The sequence below is a fragment of the Notamacropus eugenii genome, chromosome 1, assembly GCF_028372415.1.
Source record: "Notamacropus eugenii isolate mMacEug1 chromosome 1, mMacEug1.pri_v2, whole genome shotgun sequence".
In the NCBI taxonomy this organism is placed as follows: Eukaryota; Metazoa; Chordata; class Mammalia; order Diprotodontia; family Macropodidae; genus Notamacropus; species Notamacropus eugenii.
Genome location: NC_092872.1, coordinates 73,889,172 through 73,902,000, shown reverse-complemented (window position 1 = coordinate 73,902,000; position 12,829 = coordinate 73,889,172). Strand labels below are relative to the sequence as shown.

The 12,829-nt window shown below is 38.6% G+C and overlaps 1 protein-coding gene across 4 annotated transcripts in view; it reads left to right on the top strand.

Moving 5' to 3' along the window:
• Positions 1-12,829, top strand: part of LOC140501482 (uncharacterized) — a 168,610-nt gene that overhangs the window by 36,577 nt on the left and 119,204 nt on the right. For 3 of the 4 annotated variants that reach the window (XM_072605172.1, XM_072605200.1, XM_072605190.1), the window contains exons 5-6: positions 1,583-1,647; positions 3,174-3,324. In XM_072605172.1, the coding sequence (XP_072461273.1) occupies positions 1,583-1,647; positions 3,174-3,324 (216 nt within the window). The remainder of the gene's footprint in view (positions 1-1,582; positions 1,648-3,173; positions 3,325-12,829) is intronic. The other variant, XM_072605181.1, reaches the window with a different exon arrangement.

Genomic DNA, 12,829 nt, shown 5'->3' with positions numbered 1-12,829 from the left:
AATCTAATGAGGGAGACAATATGAAAATGAATATATTCAAAGTAAGGTATATACGGAATAAATAGGAAATAATTAACAGAAAGATGACAATAGAATGAAGAAGGGGTAGGAAAAGCTTCCAGTAAAAGATGGGATTTTAGTTGGGTCTTACGGGAAGACAGGGAAGTCAGTAGGAGAAGATGAGGAAGGAGAATGTTCCAGGCATGGGGGAAAACCAGAGAAAATGTCCAGAGACAAGAGATAGATATCTTCTTCATGCAACAGCCAGGAGGCCAGTGTTACTGAATGGAAGAATGTGTGGTGGGGAGTAAGGTAGAAAAAGACTGGAAAGGTGGGAGAGGATTAGTTTATGAAGGACTTTAAATGCCAAACAGAGCATTTTATGCTTGCTCCAGGAGGCAAGAGGAAGTCACTGGTGTTTATTGGGTAGAGGGATGGCATGATTAGATCTGAATTTTAGGAAAGTGACTTTGATGACTGAACAGAGGATGAACTAGAATGGGGATAGTCTTGAGGCAGGCAGATCCTGCCATGGCAGGCTATTGCAATAATGTGGTGTGAGGTGATGAGGGTCTGTGGAAGCGTTGCTACAGGAGAGGAGGAGGCATATTCAAAAGATGTTGGAAAGGTAAAATCCACAGGCCTTCGCAACAGACTGAATATGGGTTGGGGGTAAGGGGGAGGAAGAGGGTGAGAGATAATGAAGAGTCAACAATTATTCCTAGGTTGTGAGCCTGAGAGATTGGGAGGATTGTGTTGTCCTTTATAGTCACAGGAAAGGTAGGAGGAGGGGATGGTTTTTGGGAAAGATAAATTTTCGTATGACTGATATGAGAACTTTAAGGATGAAAGTTGCTGTCCAGAACTGTTTCCTGAGTCCTAAAACAATGACTGATAATTATATATTATAATTATATATAATACATGGGCCAAAAGTATATTGCCTCACAGTTACCTGGCTGGCAGAAATATGGATTTGGGTATTTCTTCATTAGATTAAAGTGAGGTATTCACATAAAAGATATTACTTCAAAACAGTAGAATTGGTCAAGACTAGCCTTTTAAATGAATCAAAGCATGTGCGTGTGTGCATACATACATATGTATGTATAATATATAATCAGAGAGGATAGAGAGAGACTGATACAGAGTATATATGTGTATATATGTGCGTGTGTGTGTGTGTGTGTGCACATACATCTTCTTTCAGCAGATTCTCCCAGTTATTATGAAAGGAAAAAGAAAAGAAAAAAAAAGAAGAGCATGCAATTAATTTTTATACCTCATTCCTTTTTTCACTAAAACATCATGGTCCCTTAGTATGACCTTGATAAAATAGCTACTGATCACAAGTTTGCAATGGATCTGCTCACCTACTTCTTCCCAAGAGAGTTCTTCATTGTAAAGTCCCCTTGTTTGTGGGAGGTTTAGTGGGAATGGGGGAGGACCTTGGGGACATTTGACTTCTCTTTATTTTTTTCTCTTCCCACACCCCAACAGATGTGTACATGGGTTCATTGTAATACATTTATATCACCTGTTCTGAAGTTCCCATGTTAAATATTCTGTTATCTTTTCCTAGGGTCTACACCCAAGTACCTCTGCAAGAATGTCCATTTAGATTTGGAGAGAGAAACGTCAAATAAGGTAACTGTGTCATGAACAGCATGAAATAACCAAAAATCCAAAACGATGAGAAGCAAACCTTGTTCAGACAGGAACAAATCACTAGACAATGGCATGGGTGCATGGGAATAGCGATGAATAGATTAATTTAAAGTTATTGTCTAGTCTGAATTCTTCCTTCTTACTTTTCTTTCTTTTTTAAAACAATTACGTATTTCTCCAAATTATTTCTCCTAATAGAGTCATAAAAATTGTATATAGAATATATTCCTGAGTCCTAAAACAATGGCTGATAATTATATAGAATATGTATTATGACACATGTAATTACATAATTTTATGTGTGTGGTCTCCCCCAATTACAGTGAGAGCTCCTCAATAGCAGGGACTGTCTTTTTTATTTCTTGATAGTATATCCTCAGTTTTTAAACATAGTGCTTCATAGATTGAAAGTGCTTCATCATGATTTTCATATATTTCTTTATACATATGAATCAAATGATCAGAGCTATCACTAGGAATTTTTGTACTAAGGACAAGTGGAAAGAACTGGACAAAAGTTTGAGGGAGGGAGAGGAAAAAGAGAGATCCCACAGCATCAGCTTGTAGGTGCTATTATGGCGGATGGATATCAGGTTTATCTCATTCACCTGCTATCCTGAAGCTTCTTATCTTAATCAATTAGCCTTGCCAATTTAATACTAAGCTCTGTTGTTTATTTTTCTGTACGTGAAAACTGTAGTTGTTTCTAGTATCTTCATGGGGAAAAGCCCATGGATCTATAAACAGAGGTGTGAATCTCCCAAGTTTTGTTAAAAATCTCTGTGGACAATATCCTTTCCTGTATATTTTCTTTTCTCTAGGCCATCTATGATAATGTAAAAATATGATTTACATGATGAACATATAACTGTGAGTTACTGAATTCCAGAGCTGAAAGAGAATTTAGAGGTAATCTAGCTCAATCTTCTCATTTTACAGATAAGGAAGTTAAGGGCTAAAGAGGACAATGGATAGGGTGCTCGGCCTGGAGTCAGGAAGGCTCATCTTTCTGTGTTTAAATCAGACACTTAGTAGCTGTGTGACCCTGGGCAAGTCACTTAATCCTGTTTGCTTCAATTCCTCATCTGTAAAATGAGCTGGAGAAGAAAATGGCAATCTGTTCTGGTATCTTTGCCACGAAAACCCCTAATGGGCTCATGATGAGTCAGACACAACTGCAAAGACTGATCAGTAACAAAGAAAGGACAAGGAGTGTGTGTGTGTGTGTGTGTGTGTGTGTGTGTGTGTAAGACACACATGTGTATGTATATATATATACATATATATGTATACTTTATTCTTTTCTCTTACTTTTAACTTCAAAAAATGTCTTCATGTTGTTTGTTTGGTACTGGACAGAGTGCTAGATTTGAAGGCAGCCAGCTCCTCCTGATTCCAGGTCCTGTGGTCTACACTGTGCCAAAATGGTTTCATTTTAAAGACATGGAGTCTTTCCTTGAACCATGTGAACGATATGGTCACATATTAACTCTGCTTCTTTCCAGAAGAGTCAAGGAGACTCAGCCCTCTCTGTGTGGCAGCTTCTGCCAGATGAAATATGGATCTGTATCTTTTCCCTTCTGTCTCATAAGGAGCTCTCTTGTATCGCCCAAGTTTGCCGTCGTTTCCGCCAGCTTACGAGCGATGACAGCTTTTGTAAGTAGAAGGAAACATACAACACATATATGCACATATGTATTATATATTTTTTATTTTAAAGAAATATTGTACAACAACCCTGGGAAGTAGGTGTTATCATTATTCCCATTTTACAGTTGAGGAAACTGAGGCAAAGAGAAACTAAATGAATTGCCCAGGGTCATGCAGAAAGTAAATGTCTGAGGCTGGATTTGAGCTCAGGTCTTCTTGATTCTAGGTCCAGTGCTCTATCTATCCACTTTTAAAAATGATTCAATTTCATCTGTAAAATTGAGCAAATTGGATTAGAGGATTTTTAATACCCTTTTCATCTCTAAATCTTGGCATCCAAAATTCAGGAGGGAAAGGGGCAGCTCTCAAAACCTTGTGACCTCATTTGGCAACTAACTTAATCCTTCATGGGATGATTTGTCTGTTAACTAAATGAAACATTTTAGAATATTAATATCATCCATCATTTGTATATCCCTTTATAGTTTACAAAGCACTTTCATATTCGTCAGCTCCTTTGATTCATTCATTCAATAAGCATTTGTTAAAGGCATTCTGTGTGTCAGTTACTATATTAGGCATTGAGGGCACAAAGTCAAAACCAAAATAATCCTGCTCGTAAGGAGCATATATTCTACCTGGGGAAAGAAACATCATGAATGAAGTTGTCAATACAAGATATATAGGGAGAAAAGCATTTATCAAGTGCCTACTATATGCCAAGCACTTTACAAGTATGATCTCATTTGATCCTCGCAGCAACACTGTGAAGTAGGTCCTATTATTACCCATAATTTACAAATATGGAAATTAAGGCAAATAGAAATTAAGGGACTTATCCAGGGTCACACAGCTAGTTAGTGTCTGAGGTAGAATTTGATCTCAGGTCTTCTTGACTCTAGGCCTGTTCTGCTGTCCACCACACCCTCTAACCATCTCAAAATATATTACAAAATAAACTCATGTGTCTTATTGGGTGAATGGGTAGGTAGGGCACTGAGCAAGAGTGACTGGGGAAATCAAGGGAAGGCATCTTGTAGAATGTAGCCCTCATGCTGAGCCTTGATCCCATCTGTTATAGTAGGTCAAATGAGGAAGGAGGACAGTCTGTCCATAGAGGTGACCCTGTACAAAATAATGGAAGCAGGAGATAGAATTTTTATAGGGTAAATGTGACCAGACCAGCTTAGCTCTAATACAAAGGGCATAAGGTAGAGCAATCTGAAGTTAAAGGTTGGAGGACATAAAGTGCCCATCCAGTGAGTTTTTATTTCTCCTAGTGGCAATAAGGAACCACTATATAGTAACAACAATATTGTTTTAACAAAACCTTTGAGCGACTAAGTCATTTTGACTATTATAAATGTCCAAATTAATTACAAAAGACCTATGAAGGAAGATGCTATCTGCATTCAGAGAAAGAATTGATGATTTTACACATATATACATATTCGTGTCTAATGGTAGCCATCTCTAGGGCAGGGGAAAGGAGGGGAAAAGTTTAAAAAAATTTGCACAATGACATTATTATATATTTAAAAGGAATAGCAAATTGTACACAATAGATGTGTAGTTTCATATGCAACTATCTTTTTAAAAATTCTATTATATTATGGAAATGCTTGTTTTATTTCATAAATTAAAAATAAAATAAAAACTTAAGGAACCACCAAGGTATTCATTCATTTAAATGATCATTAGAGGGATATGACCAGACCTGAATTTTAGGAATATCAATTTCATGAGTAGTTGGAGGGGGATTCAGTAACGGGAGAGCATGGAAACAAGAAGGCTAATTACAAGTCCATTGAAATAGTTCTAATGAGAGATGAGGAGGACCTACGAGGGGGAAGAGAATAAAATTTTATATTGCACCTACTATATGCCAAATATTGTACTAAACACTTTACAAATATTATCTTATTTATTCCTCATAACAACTGTGCAAATTAAGTGCTATTATTATCCCATTTTACAGATGAGGAATCAGAGGCAAATAGAGTTTAAAAGACTCGCCCAAGGTCATACAACTAGTAAGTGTCTATTAAAGGGGTAATAGATGCAGAGTAGAATAGAGAGAAGGCCAAAGGTATTTTTTTTTATAGATGAGGCAGGTATATTTTATCCCCATTTTTTCCAAGAAGTAAGCTGAGGTTCAGGAAGTGACTTGCCCAAGATGCCAAATGGTGGAGCAGAAACTGAAACCAAGGTTTCAGGCTGCTGGTCCCACTATCCTACATTATCTCTTTGGAAGGTGCTGACTCTTTGAAGATGCTCTATGTTTTATTCTGGCCGCTATCGTACCAGTGAGATCAGTGCTGCTACAATAATCCATGATGGTAGATGTGTGTCCAAGTGTATCTCGTTTTAAAATGAGGTACTTTTAATAGAGGGCCCTAGGATAACTGGACTCAGGGAAAGACTGAATGCTAGTTATGTTCAGGAGTGGCTCTGTTCTGTGGCAAGTGGCTGGCTGGGCTCCCCCTAACAGCAAGATCAAAAAGGTGATGGTTCAAATTCAAGCATCGTTGTATTCATATAGTACAGAGAAATTTTGTTGGAGATAGGCAGAAAATCACAGGATTGCTAGAGATTAAAAATTACTTAGTATTATATAATAATACTTAGTATTAATTCTCTGAATGAACCCTCAGTGGAAGTAAGAATCCGGTGACCTCCAAGTAGCCAATGTTTAGCCTTTTTGATTCCACTGAATCAATTGTTGCTGTCTGAGGATGATTTTGGTCATGTTTGGCCTTCTGGGGCAAGGGAAATTCTTCCTTTAAAATTGGTGATTGCTACCTTACCCTGAAAATGGCTTTAGAAGCCAAATTGTCCTAGGAACATCATGGTAAATACTTTGGCATCCCTAGCCATACTCCTTCTTTCCCCTCCTTTCCCTCTCCCTCCCTCACTCCCTCCCTCCTTCTCTCTCTCTCCTCCTCCCTTCTTCTCTTCCTCCCTCCTCTTCCTTCCTCCCTCTTCTCTGTCTCTCTCTTTGCTTCCCTCTCTTCCTCCCTCTTTTTCTCTCTCTCTTTTTTCCATCCTTTCTCCTGCACATTTTCTTTCATCTGTTAGAGGTGTCTCATATTAAAACAAAAATTTTCCTACAGTGAAAAAAATGACAGAAAGAAAAGCCTCTAATTGTTCATGGGTCCCTGTAATGGGAGGTCACTGCACAGTGCTGGTGCCACATGGCACCGTGAACTTCACTAGAGGAAATGAATGGTTAGATCAGGATTGGCTTGGTTAGGAAACAAAGAGAATTCCTCTGCTCTGTAGTGAGAGGCTAATTATGTCTGGAGACCTTTCTTGCACAGCCGATTGCTTAGGCAACCCTTGTAATTACTACGGTTGGAAGCTTCATCTGCATTAGAATGAGAGAAATTTTTTAAAGGAAAATTAGGAATGAATCAGACATCAGTTAGCATTGGGAGTACCAGTTGTTAACATTTGTATGTGGTATTTTTTTTCAGTGACTAGCAGGGTACTGAGGAGTCTAGGTTTAAATTCCTTCTCTGATGCCTTCTATATCTGTGACCTTGGGCAAGACATTTGACTTACCTGGGCCTCAGTTTCCTCCTCTGTAAAATTAGGTTATGTGACCTCTGAAATCCTTTCAGTCTCTAGGCAAATATTCTTATGACACTGTGACACTGCACATGGAAGAAATGGGATGAGGAAAGGTAGAAAGGAGAACTTCCAAGGCTCCTGAGGGTGTGTTATAGTGACAGGAACCACTGATTTAGAGTGGGGATGACTTGAGTTCCAGTCCCTCAGTTGACATCTGTCATTATTTGTCCTTAGTTTGAACACCAGTGACATCAGGAGAGTGATGTCTTGACCTTCAAGTGAATTGGATTTAAGTGAGGCAGGGCTATGCAAAATCTTCAGCCCCACTGTCTTCTCCAGAGTCATTGGATGAAGAACTTTTTAAAGCTATTTTTATTAGCAAATGATTAAGAGGGATCTGCTTTGTCTTTCGATTTTCTCAAGTGATAGGTTGAGCTATTCTACTTTTTCCCCCAAACCTGCTCATTTATCATTGTTTTCTTTTAGTCAGTCTGTGTAAAACTGTGAGAACAGGCTTTGTGGTGGTTCAAGAGAGACAGCAAGCACAGACTATGGCAGAAATGTTCTCTAAAAGGTAATGGTTCAGTACACACTCCTGCAAGAGACAGAACAATTCCACAGATGAGATTTATTGGAGTTTAGCTGCAAAGTTCTTATTCAGAAACACATTTGTCCTATTTTCTGAGCAGTAGGATATGGTTCAGAAAACACTGACTGAGCTAACTCTACTTCTTAAATACTAGAAACAATTAGCTTCTTTACAGTCCAGAGCATAATTATCCTTTCAAAAATGGCCTACCAAGGCCTAGTTCAATGATTCCTGTTCATGCTATTTCCAGTTAATTGACCAGATCATAGGATCCTAGACTTAGTGCTGGAAAGGAACTTAGAGGCAAGCTAGTTCAATTCCCCTCATTTTAAAGATGAGGAATCTGCATCTGAGGGAACTTAAGTGACTTGAGCAAAGTCACAACACAGGCATCATACGTAGTATTTAACCTGATTTCAGTCAGTGCTCCTTCTAGGTGATACAGTGGATAGAGGGATGGACCTGGAGTCAGGAAGACCTGAGTTCAAATCCTGTTTCAAACATTTACTAGCTGTGTTACCCTGGGGAAGTCTCTTCACCTATTTGCCTCAGTTTCTTCATCTGTAAAATGGGAACAATAACAGTGCCTACCTCCAAGGGGTGTTGTGAAAAATCAAATGAGATAATCTTGCCACATGTTCAGCACAGTGCCTGGCACATCGAAGCCCTCTATAAATGTTAGTCATCATCATCTGCTATCAGGGTGATATTTTTGTCAGAGGATATAATGAAGATCTAACTTTAAAAAAGAAACATTCAAAACGATGAAATTGAATCTGCTTGGATTTTTACAAATAACCAAGTTCTTTAAAGCACTTCTCAGGGACTGCAGGTGCTTGGACTTTGAAAATCCCGACTCTTTGAGCTTAGTTAGCAACTCGCCTCAAGGAAAAATCTGTCTTTTCTCTCCTTACCTGTGCCCTCCCCTTCCATCTTTTCTTGTCAACTCTAATTTCCCTTCTGTTGTTCCATGAAGAAAGCTTAGTAGGCTCAGAATCTCTCCCAGAAGGAGCACTCTTCTCTCCTCCTAGCCTCGTGTTCTGGTCTCTAATTACTTGCACTTCATTTTAAGATTTAAGATATTCCATTTTAAAATACCCTTGAGAGGTATAGTTTTAATTTCCTTGGTGGTTTGCTTTAAAAACCAAATGAGGATACTTCATCCCCAGGTTAAAAAAAGGAAAAAAAAGGAATTCATTGGCTTCATTAGATGGTACATGTGCCCCGACCACTTAGGATTTTTTAAATGATTGTAATTATTCCATAAGTAATGAATGCTTTCAAGCGTGCTAACAAATCTGATAATAGCAATGATTTAGCAGAAGGCAAGCTATCTGGTTACAGGTAGGAAAAAAGCTTCCTAAAAATATTTTCAATTTTCTTGATTAAAAAGCATGTCGGTTTAAATTTTCTGATTTTTCTCAAATCCTTCTTATTTGTCCTAGTAAGAGATCACGTTAGTGGGAGGAAGAATTTAAAAAAGAAAGAAGGCATATCTCTATAAAGGAAACATTGTTTTCTAGTGTATTTATCTGAGAAAGATTGCTTTTTCCAAGATGGTTTTAGAACAGTGGATAGAGATGGGATGATCTGAGTTCACATCCTGCTTGAGATACTTGCTAACTGTGTGACCCTGGGCAAATCACCTAACTTCCCTGGGCCTCAGTTTCCTCATATCTAAAATGATATGATGAATTATTATTTTTTTTCTCAAATCCAAGCCTTCACTTCTAGGTCATGTACAAACTGTGTTGGGTATACTATCTCCCTTTCTGGCTCTCCTTTTTATCTTCTGCCATAGAATGTAAATTCTTTGAGGACAGGGAATATTTTGCCTGCTTGTATACGTATCCTAAATAGTTACTATTTTTCTTTTACTTAGGAACCCCAAGGGTCTTCCCCTCCCAGTTTTTAAAAAATTTTTTTTGATTAAAGGGATCATCCCTTGAGTAACTACTCAAAAAGGCCTTTTCACCGAATGGGCATTATCTCACTTTAATTGAGAATTTGATAAGGCCTTAGCCTAAAAGAGCCAGGGTCTCCCATTGCATCCTGGGCCATCTCCAGTCATCCTGATGAATATCAGACCATTGGACCCAGATGGTTCAGGAGGAGAAAGGGGGGCTGGTGACCTTGCACAGTCCTCCCTCCCTCAAATCAAAGTCAACTGCAAGTCATGTCCTCATCTTGATGTCATGGTCCCCCTTGAGGATGAAGGACAAGCACACAATTTGTATCCTCACTTCTTAGCACAGTGTCTGGCATACAGTAAGTGCTTAATAAATGCTGTATCTTATCTATTTTCTCTCTGCCTTCCTCTTCCATCCTCTTTCTCCTTCCCTCCCTGACCCCCTCTTTCTTCCTCTCCCCTGTTCCTTCTCTCCAGAAACAGGTTCTTGGGCTCAGTTTGCCAAATATTGTATTAAACTATTGAGAAGGTGAATATAATGATGCCTTTTTGTAACTGAATAAAAGTTTATCCTCTATAGTCTTATAGAAGGCATCTTTGGGACAATTACAGTATCAGGGAGTCAGTCATTAAGCATTTATTAAACATTTACTAAGTGCCAGGCACCGTGCTAAGCTCTGGGGATACAAGGAGATCAAAAGATAGTCTCTGCTGTCAGGAAACTCACGGTAGTAAAGGGGGAGGAAATGACCAAATAAATATGTACAAATAAACCAAAAATAAGATAAATAGGAAATAGTTAACAGGAGGAAGATACTAGAGTTAAGAGAGACTGGGAAAGACTTTGTGTAGGAGGAGAGTTTTCAGTTGAGATTTGAAGGAAGCATAGGAAATGAGCAGGTAGAGATGTGGAAGGAGAGCATTCCAGGCATGGGGAAAGTCAGAGAGAAGCCTAGAGCTAAGACTTGGAGCATCTTGTTCGTGGAACAGCCAGGAGGCCAATGTCACTGGATCAAAGAATTTGTGACTGGGCGGTGGTGATGGTATAAGGTATAAAAAGATTGGGGAGGTTGCTTATAAAGGGCTTTGAATGCCAAATAGAGGATCTTTTTTGAAGTATCTTCCTTATAGGGAGCTACTGGAATTTTAGTATAGAGGCTACATAGTTGGATCTGTGCTTTAGGAAAATCCCTTTAGTGACTGAATGGAGGATGGATTGTAGTGAGGAGAAACTTGAAGCAGTTAGACCCACAGACTATTGAAATAAGCCAGGCATGAGGTGATTGAGTTCTGTACCATGATGTTGGCAGTGTCAGAAGAAAGAAGGGGCATATTTGAGAGATGTGGCAAAGAGGAAATTTGCAGCCTTTGTTGACAGCTTGGATATACATAATAAGACAAAGTAAGCAGTTGGTAATACCTGGGTTGCAAGCCTGAGGGACTGGGAGGATGGTTTTACCCTTGATGGCAATAGCAAAGTTAGGTTGGAGGGAGCAATAATGAATTGAACTTTGGACACATTGAATTCAAGATGTTTCCTGGACATCTTGCTCAAGATGTCTGAAAGGTAACTGGTGATGCGAAACTGAAGGTCTGCAGAGTGGTTAGGGTTGGTTGGATAGGTAGAGTTAAGAATTAACTGCATAGAGATGATAGTGAAATTCATGGGAGAAGATGATCCTACCAAGTGAAGGAGCATAGAGGGAGAAGGGAAGGGGGCTCAGAGAGAACTCTGTGGGACATGCACAATTAGTGGTCTTGACTTGGATGCAGATGCAGCAAAGGATACAGAGAAGAAGCATTCAGATAGTAGGAGGAGAATCAGGAGTGGTACCTTGAAGACCTACAATGAACACAGTATCCAAGAGAAGAGGACGATTGACATTGTCAAACGACATAGAGAAGATGAGAAGGATGAAGACTGAAAAAAGGCCAAAAGACAGATCAAGAAGCATGATACATACTTCACCCTGTTTATACATTTAAAAATTTTCTTCCACCACTTATATACAGAGAGTTTCTGTATATGTAATTTGAAGGTTATGAGTATTTTGTAGAGGAGAGAGACTATTTAAAATGTTCTTAAATTCTTATGGGTCAGTATAAATAACACTGGGGGTGTGTGGACATTAGGGTCATCTGTGATGGTGTTCTTGTTGTAATAGGTATATTTGCTGAATTCTCAAAGACATTCCAGGGTTCATATCTGTAGTATGGGAATTTGCTCTTTTTTAAATTTTTGTGAAGGATGGTGACATTCTAGTTTATAACTCTGACTACTTTATAGTATCGTCCTAGGTATTTATTTAGTAAGCACTAAGTTTTTGCAACTTGCAGTGGAGTGGCACAGAGGATAGCTTGCCAATCAGGAAAATTCATTGTCTTGAGTTCAGATATTTCCTCGCTGTGTGACCCTGGGCATATCACTTAACTCTGTTTGCCTCAGTTTTCTCATCTGTAAAATGCTGGAGAAGGAAATGGCAAATCATTCCAGTATCTCTGCTAAGAAAACCCCAAATGGGGTCAAAAGAGTCAAACATGACTGAAATAACTGAACACCAAGTGATAACGCAGCAGCTAAGTAGTACAGTGATAGAGCATTGGACTGAGATTCAGGAAGACCCCAGTTCAAATTCTACCCCAATTAATTACTAAAAACTCATTTAACCTTACTCAGGCTCAATTTCCTCATGTATAAAATGGGAATCATACTGGTACCTAATACAGGATTCTGAGGATCAAATGAGCTGATATATGTAAAGCATATTGCAAACCTTGAAGCGCTATGTAAATAAAAGCCATTAGGAATATTCATTTCCTTGTAAAACCATAGTTTTGTCATCATTGGTAGAGATGATTATGTAATAGCAAATCATTATTAGCAATGATAATTATATAATCATACACTGGGGAGAAGCACACTGGTCTGGGATGGAGGGGGTAGGGGAAGAACTGTATTTGGAGCTACAGGACCTGCATCTGGCTCTGTGTGACCTTGACCTCTCTGAAAAGCAGGTGCTTTATCTGTCCAATGAAGAGATTTTATGCGATGATCTCTAAGGTGTATGATCTTGAGAATCATGATAGCTGAGTTTTTACACAACATTAAGTCCATTAAGCTTTATAAGACTTGAGCTTATAAGCTTATAAGTCTTTATAAGACTTAAGTTTTATAAGACTTGATGCACATTTTTATCATTTTATCATTTGATTCTTATAGCAACTCTCTGAGATACTTGGGTAGATATTTTTTAATTCCCATTTTAAAGGGAAAGAAACTGAGGCTTAAAGATGTTCAGTGATTTTTTCCCATGTTCCTGCAGCTAGTGAGCATCAGAGGTAGGATTTGATTCTAGGTTTTTTTCTAAATCCAAGCCCAGTACTCTGTCCACTACATAGTAAGTAACAGAAATATAAGTTTTAGTTTAAATGATCACCTT